The 16,932-nt window shown below is 41.7% G+C and overlaps 2 protein-coding genes across 3 annotated transcripts in view; both read left to right on the top strand.

Moving 5' to 3' along the window:
- The window catches only part of Lats1 (large tumor suppressor kinase 1), a 28,903-nt gene extending 19,990 nt beyond the window's left edge, over positions 1-8,913 (top strand). Inside the window, exons 5-7 of the mRNA XM_059272774.1 lie at positions 2,835-3,017; positions 3,224-3,330; positions 5,188-8,913. Coding sequence (XP_059128757.1) covers positions 2,835-3,017; positions 3,224-3,330; positions 5,188-5,697 — 800 coding nt within the window. The 3' untranslated portion in view covers positions 5,698-8,913. The remainder of the gene's footprint in view (positions 1-2,834; positions 3,018-3,223; positions 3,331-5,187) is intronic.
- A 6,418-nt stretch (positions 8,914-15,331) lies between these two features.
- Positions 15,332-16,932, top strand: part of Katna1 (katanin catalytic subunit A1) — a 34,065-nt gene continuing 32,464 nt past the window's right edge. The window contains exon 1 of one of the 2 annotated variants that reach the window (XM_059272772.1): positions 15,332-15,545. The gene's annotated coding sequence lies outside the window, so the exon portion shown is untranslated. Of the gene's footprint in view, positions 15,546-15,661; positions 15,768-16,932 lie in introns of those variants that run through there. The other variant, XM_059272773.1, reaches the window with a different exon arrangement.

Raw genomic sequence — 16,932 nt, 5'->3', positions numbered from 1 at the left:
TGGCTGGAATTAAGGGTCTCCCACATTTAACTTTATTACCTTTGACTCGCCTAAAAAGTATAATTCCCAGACTCTGGTTCAGACTTGATTGAAAAATGTTCTCTGGAAATTGGGAACTATATTTTAATGAAATTTCCCAGGTGATTATTACAGTTAGGTTAATTGCAGTACTGTAAGTAGTTTTCAATACCCTATAAATGTTCATGATTTCACGTCTCTCTAGAAATGGCCTGTTTCCACATGGATTTCAAATAGCTGTTGAAACTTAGCAGAGAATGCCACAGCTGTCAGCTTAATCCCACCCTCAGCTCTGGAACCCTGTGGCACTGGCACCTGCCCAGGTGGCTGAGTCCCTCTGCAGCTGCATCCTTAGCCTGCTCAGCCAGGCTTCTGCAGTCACCTGGCTGGCCTCTCTTCCTGTTGTCTTGCAGTCTGCTCTCCAGAGCACAGCTGCAGCGTTCCTCCTGCTGCAGCCCCCACAGCTGTGGGAGCTGCTTTCTCTAATCTCATCAGGCCGTTTTGTTCTCTTGCTTCAGACTCTCCATGTCTTTTCACTGTAACGGTGTGTTGCCCTCGCATCTCTCCCTTAGTGACTCTCCTGGCCTGCCGTCTGTTGCAGTTTCTTTGTGGAAAGCCTTGTCCTGACTCTCACAGGACTGAGGTCTTACCATTTCCATTTTAGCAATGTGACTTTCTCATTGTCCTCCCTTGCGTCTCACTTGTGTCCTCTCCTCTGTTGTCTTTACCTATAGAGACTGTCCTATAGTCAGCGTGTCTTCTTTTCTGTGTTCTCTAGACTGGTCTTGAATACCTGGGTTCAAGTAATCTTCCTGCCTCTGCCTTCTGTGTAGCTGGGACTGCAGATCCATGCCATACCTTTTGTGTGTGTGTGGTGCTGGGGACTGGCACCCAGAGCCTCTTCCATGCTTACCATTTGCTCTCCCTGAGACTACCACCAAGTACACCCTCAGTACCATCATCATCATCATCATCATCATTTTTTTCTTTCATGTGTATGTGGGCAGATGTGTGTACAGTTCATGTGGTTATATGCACATGTAGGGGCATGGGTCAGTGTAAGGTATCTTCCTTGATTATTATCTTTCAATTTTTACATTTATGTTTATATATTATATGTGTCTGTGGACACAGTGTGTACATGCCATGATGTTTAAAGAGCAGAGGACAACTTGTGGGACTTGGTTCTATCCTACTACCATGTAGGTTCCAGTGATCCAAACCAGGTCATCAGGCTTAGTGGCAAGCTCCTTTACCAGCTGAGGCATCTCAACAGCCCCTACATTTTTTTTTTTATTTTTATTTTTTTAATAATCCTATTTTTGAGACAAAGTTTCTTACTGTACCTGGAGCTCATGGACTTGGATAGGCTGGCTGGTCAGTCATTAGTTCCAGGGACCCACCTGTCTCTGCCTTCCCAGGGGTAGGGTTATAGCACCTAGCTTTTACAGGGGTGTTAGGGATCCAAAGTCAGGTCCTTAAGCTTGTACAGCTGTCACTTTACCAACTGAGCCGCCCCCCCCCCCCCCCGCTTTAATTTTTTTTAAAAAATTAAAAACAACAACAAACTTGGTTTAAAAACAACAACAAACACCCAAACCAGCCCCTTATTTTGTGTATGTGGAAGTTGGAGGTCTTGCTGGAGTTGCTTCTCCCCTTCACATAGTTCTTGGGGGTTAAACTCAGGTCATGAGGACTGGCTGTCTTGCTGGGTCCTCTTCTGGTTTTGAGACAAGCTCTGTTTTCCTGGAACTCACTGTGTAGACCAGGCTGGCCTTGAACTCACAGAGGCCTCCCAAGTGCTGGGATTAAAGTCTTGCTACCTAGCAAGTTTAAGGCCAGTCTGGGTTACAATGAGACACTGTCTGAAAAAGAAAGAAAGAAAGAAGGCTGGAGACAGGGTGCCTACTCTTGCCGAGGACCTGAGTTTAGTTTCCAGAAGCCATGCGAGTTGGATCACAACTGCCTGTATCTCCAGCTCCAAGCAGACCTGACACTGCTGGCTTCTGTACTTACCATGTGCGCATGCCGACCTGTGTACACATAATGAATACATTTTTAAAAGAACAATAATTAAAAGGGGCCAGCAAAGCTGTGGTGGGATTACAGGTATATTCTACCAATCCAAATTATTGCAGTTCTGGCCATGGAACCCAGGGCTAGGCAAGCACCCTGACAGCTGAGATGCACCCTCAACCACTGTGTTTCTTATATGTGTATATGTTGGTTGTGCTTCTCGCCTGCCAGAGTGTGAGCTGAGTGAAGAATCTTTCTTATTTATTGTCTTTTGTTGAATGAATCAAATTGATGCATTTAAAAATACCCTCAGAAAAATAACAGAATAGTTTGAATGAGATGATACTGTCTCCTACCTACTCATGACTTACACTGTTATCATTTAATGTTGAGTAAATTATTGAGTCTTCAATGTTTCTTAGTTTACATCTTCTCCTGTGGATATCTCAGCAAACAGGCCCTTGTCAGTAATAGTAAAGCTGCCATTGACTTGGCATCTTTTGTGCATTAATTTATTACAGGGAAAGTGTTCTCTCTTTTTTTTTTTTTTCCGAAACAGGGTTTCTCTGTGTAGTTTTGGAGTCTGTCCTGGAGCTCGCTCTGTAGACCAGGCTGGCCTCAAACTCACAGAGATCCACCTGGCTCTGCCTCCTGAGTACTGGGACTAAAGGTGTGCACCAACCACCACCCGGCCAGGGAAGGTGTTATTAGCTCTTAATCATGATATCAGAGGTTAAACAGATTGAGGTTTACTTTTGTCCTTGTTGCTTTCATTTAATTTTTTCCTTTTTATTGTACAGGGGATCATCCACGGCAAGATAGCATGGATTTCAGTAATGAATGGGGAGATCCCTCCAACTGTCGGTGTGGAGACAGACTAAAGCCACTAGAACGGAGAGCTGCACGCCAGCACCAGCGATGTCTAGCACATTCTTTGGTTGGGACTCCCAATTATATTGCACCTGAAGTACTACTACGAACAGGCAAAGCATTTATTTGTCTCCTAAATAATTTCAGTAGTCATTGAGATCAGCCAAATTTACACTAGCATATACTTTCTTTCTTTTCAGGTTTAAGATAAAAGGGTTGATTTTATACTATAAATTGTTGACTTAATGCTATGTTGTTTGTATTCTGAGCATTTTTAAAAGTGTTCTTGTGAATAACTACATAATTTTGGTACCCTTAGGATATACACAGTTGTGTGATTGGTGGAGTGTTGGTGTTATTCTTTTTGAAATGTTGGTGGGACAACCTCCTTTCTTGGCACAAACACCATTAGAAACACAAATGAAGGTAAGCTATAGGACCTGTGCAAAAAACCATCAGCTCTTACACCATAGATCTTTATATGTGCTGTAGTACTCATATAACTTGTCCAAAACACTTGAGGAAGAAATATTTCACATCTGTCAGATTTTGTTTTGAGACAGGGTCTTGGTATGTAGCACTGAGTTGGCCTAGAATTCGCCATGTAGACCAACCGGCCTCAGATATCTGCCTCTGCATATACACACTGAGATTTCATAGGAATAGATCACAGGTTTAAACATGACATTCATTTATATGTCAAACAGCCTGAAGGTAATTTTATATAATAGTTTAGTGTACCTTTATTTCTTTATGGTTCTGGTTTTTTGTTGTTGTTGTTTGTTTGTTTGTTTTTGTTTTTGTTTTCCAAGACAGGGTTTCCCTGTGTAGCTTTGGAGCTTGTCTTGGAACTCACTCTGTAGACCAAGCTGGCCTCGAACTCACAGAGATCCACCTAGTTCTGCCTCCCGAGTGCTGGAATTAAAGGTGTGAGCCACTACTGCCTGGTCTGTTTTGGGTTTTTTTTTTGTTGTTGTTTTTGTTTTTTTGGAGTGATAGGATTCAAGCCCAGGACCTCTGATAGGCTAGACTAGTGCTCTTCCACAGAATTGTATCGCCAGCTCCTTGTGAATGCCTTTTGAATGCAATCAACACAGGTCAGGGGTAGAGCTTTCTACTTATAACATCGTATCAACACTAAGAGTTTTTGTGTTTTTATTTTATTAAATAATTTATTTAACTTTATCTTATGTGCATTGATGTAAAGGTGTTAGATTCTTGTAGTTACAGTTGTAGCTGCCATGTGGTTGCTGGGAATTGGACCCAGGTCTTCTGGAAGAACAGCCAGTACTCTTAACCACTGAGCCATCTCTCCAGCCCTCAAAATGTTGTATTTTAAAGTATTTCAGATTTTGAATTTTTTGAATTAGGAATGGTCAACCTATTTAAACTTAGCATGGTAGTACACACCTTTAATCTCAACACTTGGGAAGCAGAGGTAGATCTCTGTGAGTTCCAGGTCAGCTTGGTTTATATAGTGCCTTAGTTAGGGTTTCTGTTGCTGTGAAGAGACACCATCACCACAGCAACTCTTATAAAAAAGGAAGATGTTTAATTGGGGGCTGGCTTACAGTTTAGAGGTTTAGTCCATTATCTTCATGGTGGGAAACATGGCAGAATGCACGTAGACATGGTGCTGGAGAGAGGCTGAGAGTTCTACATCTTGATCCAAAGGCAGCAGGAAGAGACTGAGACACTAGGCCTGGCTTGAGCTTCTGAGACCTCAAAGCCCACTCCCAGTGACATACTTTCTTCAACAATGCCACACCTACTCCAACAAGGCCACGCCTCCCAATAGTGCCAGTCCCTGTGAGTCTATGGGACCATTTTCATTCAAAGTATCACACATAGCAAGTTTCAGGATAGCCAAGGCTACTTAGAGAGACCTTTTATCAAAGATAAAACAAACAGCCAGGTGTTAGTGGCACCCTTCTTTAATCCCAGCACTGGGAGTCAGAGGCAGGCAGATCTGTGTGATTTCAAGGTCAGCCTGGTCTACAGAGTGAGTTCTAGGACAGCCAGTGCTACACACAGAAACCCTGTCTCGAAAAACAAAGACAATAATACTCAAACAAAACAAAACAAACAACCTTACTGTGAGTCTTCTCAACAGGTGAGGATAGGAGAAAGTGTGTTTCTTAGCAGTGATTTATTATAAAAGGTAAAATACCATGAAAATTATTTAGAAAAACAAGTAGTCCAGTAAGATATTTGATATAAAACTTGGGACAATTGTTGATTTTCATCTCTCCCTTCCTAACTTTTAAAAACTCTTCTCTAAAGGTTATCAACTGGCAAACTTCTCTTCACATTCCACCTCAAGCTAAGCTGAGTCCTGAAGCCTCTGACCTCATCATCAAACTCTGCCGAGGACCAGAAGATCGCCTAGGCAAGAATGGTGCTGACGAAATAAAGGCTCACCCATTCTTTAAAACCATTGATTTCTCCAGTGATCTGAGACAGCAGTCTGCTTCATATATCCCCAAAATCACACACCCAACAGATACGTCCAATTTTGACCCTGTTGATCCTGATAAGTTGTGGAGTGATGATAATGAGGAAGAAAATATCAATGACACTCTGAATGGCTGGTATAAAAACGGAAAGCACCCCGAACATGCTTTCTATGAGTTTACCTTTCGGAGGTTTTTTGATGACAATGGCTACCCATACAATTATCCAAAGCCTATTGAATATGAATACATTAATTCACAAGGCTCTGAGCAACAGTCTGATGAAGATGATCAACACGCAGGCTCTGATGTAAAAAACCATGATCTAGTATATGTTTAATAGACTAGGAGATAATTGTAAGAATTTGCAGAAAGACCTGAAATGCAGGGGTTTTTTAGGTTTTGAGAAGATTATGCAAATGTGACAGAGTTTGTGTGCTCTGTGTACAATATTTTATTTTCCTAAATTATGGGAAATTGTTTTAAAATGTTAATTTATTCCACCCTTTTAATTCAATAATTTAGAGTAAATTGTTATAAGGAAAGTAAATTATGAGCTGAGTATTATAGTCAGTTCTTGGTACTTTGTTATAAGGAAAGTAAATTATGAGCTGAGTATTATAGTCAGTTCTTGGTACTTAAAGTACTTAAAAAATACTGCTCTGTCTAAAAAGAGAAGCCTGGTATCTATTTGTATATATGCTAAATAATTTAAAATTCAAGAGTTTTTGAAAGACAGTTTTATCTTGCTTTAACCAAATATGAAACATATCCATATTTCCCCTGTAACTTTGGTTTTAGTTCACAATAAGCTAAATAAATTAAGCCATCATTTCAGAAGGTGTACCTAGGCTAATGCTAATCTGGAAGTCATATCCTGGAATCACAAATACAGAGCAGAAAAAAATGAGTTCACTAGAAATAATGCAGTTTACCCCTTCCCTCCACGAAAGTCTTTAACCTAGCATTTCCTCTCAGTTACTGACTTTAAAAGAAGTCAGGGCACTACTAGTTTTGTTTCCATATTGGTATTAATGCTGCTTCCAGTTTTAAAAGGGAACAAAGTTGCCATAAATCAAATTTTCAGATACTGAAAACTAAGATCTGTAATATTTTTATCTTAAAATTAGAAGAAAAATTTCCATCTCCTATTCAAAGAAATTAGTTTCAGTTTGTAAAACGTTGATTAGAATTTCTTTGTATGGACTCACTAAGAAAGTACTTTCCCAGGGGCTGGGGATATAACTTAGTGGTAGAGCACTTGCCTAACATACACAAAGCCCTGGGTTCGATCCCCAGCACCGCTGTCCCCCAGAGATACCTTTGCTGTACAGCGACTAATCTTGATGTGTCGTCAGTGCTGTAGATTTCCTCTTTCAGAACAGTGCTACAATGCAAGTCACTGGCACAGGAAAATGTTTCTGTTGGCACTATTGTACCTAAGAGTAGATTAATTGGTTAAAGAAGAATTATTAACTCCTAATTGGGATGACCATTCCTAATTAGAAGAAGATACATAGTGGTTTAGAAATTGAAGACTTCCTAACTTATTTAAGATTAATGTGCCTATTTATATAATGTTTGGGTTCTAAGGAAGAATTGTGGCTTCATAACAAAATGCATAGTAACATTTTTTAGAAAGAAGAATTGGGCTATATTCTGACCCTAGTAAAGTTTGTATATTATTTCCTTTAAGTTTACTGACATGAATTGCCTTATCAGACTCAATGTTTGTGGATAGGAATGATATTTACCTATCTAGCTTTCTTGTAAAAGATAATTTGTTTGAAACCATGTGTATAATAAAATTAAAGTCAAAGTTATTTGGTTGAATTGAGGAAAGAAAAAATTATTAGGTTACTAGCTTACACTTTCATGTCCAGTTTAGAACCTGTTGCAGTGTAAGTGTGGGCCTTTGGGGTCCCTGGTTCCTTTGAAATGGAGGCTTTGTGAACTCTAGCCCTAGTGAAAAAGTGCATATCACACATACACAGAAAGTGTTGCATGCACTTCCAGGGGTCCCTGGATATGAATAAAAAAAAAAAAATCCTTAGACAACAGATTAAAGACCTATGTCCTGTAAGTAAATTGCTACATTAAACTGAAAACTCTTAATTTATTGCACAGTCCTCAGATGAGCACATTTTGTAAAAACAATGATGATCTGTCATTGGAAAGGTTTCTGGAGCACGATGTGATGACCCTGTGAATGCTGGCACAACACTGACATGTTCTAAACACTGTTTTTGAGGGCACTGAAATGTCTGGTGTTGTAAGAGAATGTGCTATCATGAAACAGTCTTTAAATCATGGGCATTGAAATAGTCTGTAAACTCCTATGCAAAACATACTTATTCAAGAATTTTTTTCTTGGTTCCCACATTTGTAAGACAGCCCTTTTGTTCTTTGGGCTTTCTCACTCAGATTTACATTTTCATTTAGTGGTTTTACTCATGGATTATGGTGCAATACAGTAGAAAATCAACTTCATCATGTTCATACTGCAGGAAAACAAAGGTGCTGTCTTTCCCCTTCCATGACCATGTTTCCTCAGAATATAAAGACCACAAATTCTGTGTCCTTCTGAATGTCTCTGACAGTATAAGCGTCTAATGTTTGCTGGAGGCAGTATACAAGCATTGGTATCTGTGATTTTAGTATTTTATCCACAATTTTAATATTTTGGATACTCATATTGGCTATTTTATTCCCTGACTACATCCAGTTTTTCCAGCCTAGAAGCTGGTGCTTTCTGAGCAGCAATGAGAACAGTATAAAACCTGGACACTCTCAACTGCAGCGAGGTGAAGATGCTGTTCTCCATGCTGTCCCAGAAAACTGGCTGTCTCTGTACTTGCCCCTTTAATGCGGATCAATAGTATTTATAAAAGGCGTTCTATAATTATGTATTGTACATACTGTTGTGTATTCAGTGACGTCCTGAGGCAGGCCCTGTTGCTGTATCTGACCTACCTTCCTATTTGTAATAGAAACTATAGAATGTATGACTAAGAAGTCACTTTGAGATTGACTTTTTAAAAAAGTTATTTCCTTCTGCTGTTGAGAAGTGCAAAACTGTGAGTGGAAATGTTTTATTCTGACTTAATAATATGTTAGAAATTAGAAACACAGTGGGAGGAGTTTTAGATATGCTGCTGCTGTCACCCAAGGTACTTTAGAAATTTTTCTTTAATAAACAAAATATCCCTTTGATATTTAACGTGAAACTGTTTGCTTTTTAATCTAAAATAAAACGTAATTTGGGTCAACATTGATATATTTATAAAGTGCCTTAGTATATTCCTTTGTGGAGGGCACTTCCCAGTTTACTTTTATATTGTATTATGTATATAAGTATTTTGTATTAAAGTGGAATCAATGGCAACACTACCATTTTATAAATAATTCTTTGCTAGAAAAAAGAATTACAGCTTTGCAATATAACAACGGTTTTTGCATATTTCTGAATGTAATAGAACAAATAATCAGTCTGAATGAATCTATTTGTATTTTCCCAATCATTTCCACTAGTGTAACATTTGCTGGGATAATAAAAAAAAAAAAAAAGCAAAATTCAAGTCTTTCAATTATGTGTGGAAGCTAAATCATGTTCATTTTCTCTTACGTTTTATTGTGTGTTGGGGGGCGTGGATGCACACATGGAGGGCAGAGGACAAGAAGTTTCAGGAGTCAGTTCTCTTGACATGTAGGTGCTGAGATCTAACCTGTGTCTTCAGGCGTGGTGGTAAGGGCCCTTACCCACTACCCGCTAAGCAGTCTTCAGGCGTGGTGGTAAGCGCCTTTACCCACTACCCACTAAGCAGTCTTGCCAGCCCTGCTTTCTTTCCCTTCTCTTTTCCTTTCCTTTCTCTTCTTTAACATTTGTGTGTTGTGTGTATGCGCACGCCACAGCACTCACGTGGCGGTCAGAGGACTTGTTGGGTTCAGCTCCCTCCTCCAGCCATGTGCTCCCTGAGGACTGAATTGGTTGTCAGGCTTGGGGGCAAGCGCCCTTCCTGCTGAGCTGTTTCACCATCCCAGTCTTGAATTTTTAAAATTTTTTTAGAGATTTTTTATGTTTATATAATTTTAAATTTTTTGAAATTGCAATCTATCATTTCTCCTTTTCCTTCCTCTAACCCTCCAATGTTCATGGGTGCCCTGAGAGGCCAGAAAGGGTGTTGGGTCCCCTGGAGCTGGAGTTACAAGTGGTTTTTGGGCTGCCTGATACAGGTGCTGGGAACTCAACTCCAGTCCTCTGGAAGAGCAGCAAATGCTTTTAACTCTGACCCAGTTTCTAGCCTGGTAATTCCATTTAAATTTTTTTTCCCTTTCTTTTTGGTGTTTTGAGACAAATTCTCATGCACTCAGGCTGGTCTGGAACTTATGTAGCAGAGAATGGCTTTGAACTTCTGATCTTCGTGTTTCCACCTACTGAGTGCTAGTATTACAGACTTTTGCCACCTCACCCAGATCCTAAAACTTTTTCCTAATTAAACTCTACCTTTAGTACCATTTAAATACATTTTAAGATTTTTAAATGTGAAAGTATAATTCTTTATCACAGGAAATAATAATCAGATTCTTAGATGTTCTCTCAAATCAGCTGAACATGGTACATTTCAAGTGTTACCATTATTGATGTTTTCTTTTGTCCACTAGTTTATACCCCTTCATGAATTAGTATTTGATATGCATGAGGCCAAATTCATCTGATTGGCCCAAATGCAATATTCCTGATTGGTGTTAGTACTTTGTGGGCCCATCATACTTCACATTGTAAAGATACTTTCCTTTGGTGACACTCTCTTTCTCCTATCTGTCAATATCTGAAAGGGTGAGAGAAGTTGCCAGATTATTTGAGGCATGGATGGTTCCTGCCCCCAGTATCCAGTGTTTCGTCATTCTTTCTGATACCCAGATATCCTGAACATCTTCGTGGATTCACAATCTGGGTGTAACTCTAGATTGTTTCTACTGGGGAGGGTTTGGTTTGCTCAACAGGAATAAGAAGATCCTCCGTGCTAGGTTTTGAATGAAGCTGGGGGTTCAAGAGAACACTGAGACAGACTCCTGGGGATAAAGGAGTTTATTGGAGTTAGGCCATGGACAGATGGGGAGAAGCATGGCATGGAAGTCCAGGAAGAGTTTAGGCCTCCATACCACAGACAGCATGATGTCTCCAAAGAAAATGGAGCTTCCTATATGTTTTGAGGGTCAGAGAAGTTCACAAGAGCCTGAAGCCAGGCTCATTCTCAGGTAGGAGTCAGGGAAGAAGCTGTGGGTACTGATGTAACAGTACTTGAATGTAGACTCGAAAGCAAGTCTGCTAGCCCTGGGCTCATTGAGTGTCAGGAGGGTGCCTGCCAGTATCTGAGAGGAGGTCTGAGCTGGATTCTAATACTGCCTGCTTACACTCATGAGTGACTCAATCTTAGGCCAATAATGACAGAGGCTCTTCTTGTTCCCGGCATTTGGCTTTTACAGATAGCCTCTGCTATCACACTACAAGCTCTGTTTTTACATATTTGTGACATGTGGCCACCACTAGGATGTGAGCAGATTTTACACACTAAGTTTGAAATTCACTACTCTCTACTTGCTGTTCCCCTCTTCCCACAGGATGAAGCATGGACAAACTGGTGAGTTTATTTTAACCATAAAAACCATGAAATCACCAAGGAGTAGAACGAAATGAACAGAAGCCTGAGAAATAGTGTGAAATAGTGTTGTCTACTGGGAGCTGATCAACTATTATATGAGAGATAACATACACATTCCATTCCAGCCACACTGTAGCTAATAAAGCATGTAATGTATGTACTCTAGTTTGCAGAACAATTTAAGAAGAACATTTTGTACTCTGGCTCCCTCCCATGCATTTCATCATAAATTATTTTTATCTCATTTTCTCTAATTCATTATCTTCATCCTCATTGTTACTAAGATGACTGAGGCCCTTGTCTTACTGTTCTATTGCTGTGAAGGGACACCATGACAAGACAACTATTAGAAAAAAAGCATTTAATTGGGTCTTGCTTACAGTTTCAGAGGGTTAGTCCATGTCTATCATGGAAGGAAGTGTGGTGGCAGGCAAGCAGGCATGGTGCTGGGTCAGTAGCTAAGAGCTTACATCCTGATCCACAGGCAGGAGGCAAAGGAGAGACTGAGCCTGGCATGGGCTTTTGAAACCCCAAAGTCTACCTCCTGTGACGTACCTCCTCCAACATAGCCACACCTTCTAGTCCTTCCCAAACAATCCACCAACTGGAAGCAAACATTCAAATGTATGAGACTATGGGGGCCATTCTCATTCAAACCACCACAGCCCTTGTCAGCCTTTATTTTGTTTTTCTGTTTGAAAGATAGCAGCTCATGATGTGGTGCAGGCTGGTCGAAAACTTGTAATACTGCTGCCTCAGCCTCCTGAATGCTGAGATTAGGCACGTTCCACCAGCTCACAGCCAGCTCCCGAGTCACTAACAACCACCTCGAGCGAGTCTGACTTCACTCTAGCCCTTCAAGTTTATAACCCACATGGCCTGCGTAAGAGATTACTCCAGATCTTTGTCTCTGGTTATCACCACATCAGCTCCTAATAGATCCATCTGTTATGCATGATAGTTATAAACTCCATGGGGGAAAACCTACCTGAAGATGCTGGGGCAGAACCAAGACCAGCAGATTCTGCAGGCCAGCTGCCACTTAGAGGAAATGAATGGCACGTGATGAGTGGCCATTCGGATGACATCTTCACCTGTAAAAGTTGTTTGTTTTTTTTTTTTCAGACAGTCATTCTATTTGGCCTGTGTTTGCCTAAACTCAGTTCTCCTGCCTCAGTTGCAGAAGTGCTAGGAGTACAAGCATGCACCACCACACCTGACTTCTGGCTGATTCTTGAAGCACATACATGTACAGGGAGAACCCAACTATCCCATTTAAGAACAAAAGGGATGAAATGGCAGTTGAGGTGCTGCCCAGGACAGAAAGGGCCAGGCCAAGTCAATTTCTTGCTTTATCAAAGAAAAATAACATCTCTGCAACATAACATTTCCAGTTCCTATGGTATAACCTAAACTTACTAGACAAATACAGGAATATAAAACTCGACTTCCTGAGGAGAAACAATCAGTGAGCTTGACTGACATCTAGAGTTGGTAGGCAATAAAACCATGCTTATAACCATGCAGTACAAGAATTTTATTCATTTGTTCTTTCTTGTACAATTATAATGCAAAGAAAAAGTAAAGCAAAATCTAAGTAGTTATTAAACTTTGTTGATGCACCTCTCTGCTCTGTAGAATAATAGTGCATCAAAGTGAAGAAATAAACCAGCACTTAGGAGGCAGAGGCAGGAGGATCTCTGTGAGTTTGAGGCTAGCCTGGTCTAAAAAGTGAGTTCCAAATCAGCAAGGGCTGTTTATTTATTTTTTTAATTTTAAAATAAATTTAGTCATAAATTTACCAAATTTATAATCCCAGCACTTGGGAGGCAGAGCCACAGTGATCTCTGTGAGTTTGAGGCCAGCCTGGTCTACAGAATGAGATCCAGGACAGGCACCAGAACTACACAGAGAAACCCTGTCTTGAAAAAACAAAAACAAACAAACAAAAAAATGTGTGCTAACACTGACTGTCTCTGTTTCTCTCCTAGATTGAGTCAATCTCATGTAGTCCAGGGTGGCTTTGAACTCACAGAGATCCTCATCAGTGCTGGGATTAAAGGTGTGTTCCACCACTGCCTGGCTTCTATGTTTTATCTAGTGGCTTGTTCTGTCCTCTGATCTTCAGGCAATTTTACTAGGGTACACAATATATCACCATAGAGAACTGACATACATCCTATCTAGATAAAAGCTATGCAATTCTTTCTTTTTTCCTTCTTTTTTTTCTCCTACTTTTTGAGACAGCATATCTCTATATGCTGGATGTCCTGGAACTTGCTATGTAGACCAGGCAGGCCTCCAACTCACAGAGATCCTTCTGTCTCTGCCTCCTGAGAGTGCTGGAATTAAAGCCTATGCATCACCATGTCCCTACCCCATGTCCTAGTTAGGGTGTCTGTTGCTGTCAAGAAACACCATGACCAAAAGCAAGTTGGGGAGGAAAGGGTTTATTTGGTTTACTCTTCCACATTGTAGTCCATCACTGAAGGAAGTCAGGACAGAAACTCAAACAGGGCAGGAACCTGGAGACAGGAGCTGATGCACAGGACAAGGAGGGGTGCTGCTTACCGGCTTTTTCCCCATGGCTTTCTCAGCCTGCTTTCATATAGACCCCTGGACCACCAGCCCAGGGATAGCATCAACCACAATGGACTGGGCTCTCCCCATCAATCACTAATTAAGAAAATGGATCTATGGACACATTTTCTCAATTGAGGTTCCCTCCTTTTAGACGACTCTGGTTTGTGTCAAGATGACATAAAACTAAACAAGATACACACACATCCCTTTTACTTTTTGTTTTTTACTTCCGTGGATCCAGTGATTGCATCCATCCAGCTGTGAGCTGGATGAAGCTAAGAAGAGCTAGGGATGTAGCTCAATGCAGAGCTGGGCTCAGCACTGCAAAGGTCAAAGGACAAAGTAGGTAAGAAGAAAATTGTGTGATAGCACTAGGGAAGCTGAGGCAAAGAGGATTACCATCGAGTTTGAGGTTACCGTGGGCTGAATAGTGAGATCCTACCGAAGCAGGAGGAGGGAGAGGGAGGAGGAGGAGGGGGGAGGAAGAGGAGGAGGGAAGAGGAGGGAGGAGGGAGGAGGGAGGAGGGAGGAGGAGGAGGGAGTAAGAGGAGGGAGAGGGAGAAGGAGGAGGAGAAGAAGTAGTAGTTTGAAATCTCTGTGATTTAAGAATAACTATAACTCTTTTTTTTTTTTTACTTGTACAAGTAAATAAATAGAAGTCATCACTGCAAGCCATTTTTGGTGGTTTGTCTATTCAAAACATCTTCATTGAAGCCAGGCATGGAAGTTCACGCCTCTAATAGAGCCTCTGATAGCAGAGAAACTATGAGTCTGAGGTCAACTTGGGCTACATAATAAGTTTCAGGCTAGGTTAGGCTACAGAGTGGGACCTGTCTCAAAACAACAACAAAAAACATTGAGGTATAATTTACATAAATGCAAATCACAACACCCATTTTATGTATAAAAATGTACACACAGTCGGGCAGTGGTGGCACACACCTTTAGTCCCAGCACTCAGGAGGCAGAGCCAGGCGGATCTCTGTGAGTTCGAGGCCAGCCTGGTCTACAGAGCGAGATCAAGGACAGGTACCAAAGCTATACAGAGAAACCCTGTCTCGAAAAACCAAAAAAAAAAAAAAAAAAAAAAAAAAAAAAGAAGGAAAAAAAATAGAAAGAAAGGCATGTACCACGACTCCTGGCCCTTGGCTGGGATGTTTTAATGTTAGAAAGTGAATTATATGTGCCCCTAAAGGGAAATATGTCCATGTTTTTTTCTGCCCATAGCATTGTCCAGTATGTATGTATCTGCAAATCGTGAAACATAATTTTATTTGTATGATTATATTAAAACGGTAGCCCCCTTAAAAAAAAACATCAAGGAAATAAAATTCCACCTATAGCATGTCTTGAGAACATTCGTGTTACACGGTGACATGGGTCCCAGCCTACATATTCTAAGTACCGGGTTCTAAAGCAAGACTTGTCATAAGCGAATGGCTTGACCACTGACACTCGCCTGTAAGAGAGCCCCTGACTGCCTAACCTCTGAGCAGCTTGGTGAAAGTCGACGCGGAGACCGTGTGAAAGAACCCTGGGAAGAGATACTAAGGTCCACAAGGTAGGCAGGCACTGTAGTAGGCGAGGTCCCACCAAGCCCTTCGCCACGCCCACTCCTCCTCCCTAGCGGCGGCGCTGCTGCGGACTGCGCAGACGCACCCAGTGCTCGGCCACGCCCCTCTCAGGTTCCGCCTGCGCGCGCACGCCCGTAGAGCCCTCACTTCCGGGGCGTGGCCCCGCGGGTGCGGGACTGACAGAGGCGGTCAGGCGCTGGAAGTGGACCGGCCCTCCGCCTCTTGACTTCAAATTGGCCGCGAGCAGGAGCTGCGGTGCCCGCGGGCCTCGGCCCCGTGCGGCTCCCGGAGCGAGCGCGACGCGGCGGCTCGGGCCTCGTTCCCCGCCACGCGGCAGGCAGCGTGTCCCGGAGCTTCGGCCGCCCCAGGTGAGTGCTCGGGCCGCAGTGCGCCCGGTCCGCCCCAGGAGCCTTGTGATGCCACCTCGGGCCCTTGTCCGTACAGACGCCACCCGATCCGGGGAGCGCGTTTGAAGCTTTCTCGCCCCCACGCCGAAACCTCCGCCCTGTAAAATCTCCAGAGCTTGAACGTTGGGATTCACCTTCTTTTCGTACCATTTGTTACGTTGGGTGTTGTACTGATCTTTGCTGGTTTGTTTATTTCTGTTCTGTTTCTCCTTTGTGTTTGTCCTTATTTCTAGTTTTAAAATGTATTGCTAGTCTGTATGTATGATGTAGATGTGGGCTCGCGAGTGGAGGTCCGAGGACAGCCTGAGGAGTCGGTTCCTTCCATCCACCCCTACAGGGGTCCCAGAATTGAACTCCGGTCGCCAGGCATGCTGGGCAAACCTTTTCCAGCTGGGCTAACTCACCGGTTTTGTTGTTGTTGTTATTTGTTTTTTGTTTAGGTGTGATACCTAAACAAAGATCTTTCTTTTACTTATTTTTTATTTGAAGACAGTTTCTCTCTGTAGCCCTGGCAGTCCTACAACTCTGTAGACCAGACTGACTTGAACTCATACATCCACCTCCTTCTGCCTCCTAGTCCTGGGATTAAAAATGTGCGCCACCACACCAGGCTTGAAGTTGGTTATTTCTTATTTTAGATCCTCTTCTCACGAGGTTGTGGCCTTTTGAGTTTGGCGCTATAGAGAAAATTTATCCCTCGAAACATTTGTCCCATTAAGTATGTGGCTGCAAAATTGCATACAAACATAGACTGTTGCCAGTCCTTGTTTATTTTGAGACAGTATCTCTTGTAGCCAAAACTGATACTCCATGCCTCTGCCTTGTACTGGGATTACAGTCAGCTTCACCACGCTCAATTCAAGCCTTTATTTAGTAATCATTAGTACTTTTATATTAACTCCCAACGGAACAGTGATGCCCTTTCCTCTTGAAAGTACCCATTTGTGCCTTCCATTTAGTTCCTGCTGGAAACATTGATATTTCAGAATGTGTGCACCTCGCAGGTGTCAAGAAATATTCTTGTCATGTTACTAGAGGCCTAAATGTCTCAATATCCTGTTGTCTTTTCTGAAGCAGATGGTTTAGTAATTAGTAAGTTTTCATACCAAGAAATAGGAGCAAAACTGCTTCCTACCGACACTGGCAACTTGTGATCTGTATCATACTTAAAAAAAAAAAAGTCAATATTGATCAACTTTTAATTTTCAAAGACCACAAAAAGCTATGTGACCCATTGTGGCATTTATTGTCCAAGAAAGCTGTTAGATGTGTGTGTGTGTGTGTATGTGTGTAAATCTTCCAAGTATTCTATATTTGATTTTGAAACTGGTACCAAAATTCTGATAAA

Source organism: Peromyscus eremicus, chromosome 8b (assembly GCF_949786415.1).
Source record: "Peromyscus eremicus chromosome 8b, PerEre_H2_v1, whole genome shotgun sequence".
Lineage (NCBI taxonomy): Eukaryota > Metazoa > Chordata > Mammalia > Rodentia > Cricetidae > Peromyscus > Peromyscus eremicus.
This window is presented reverse-complemented; position numbering and strand designations above follow the sequence as displayed.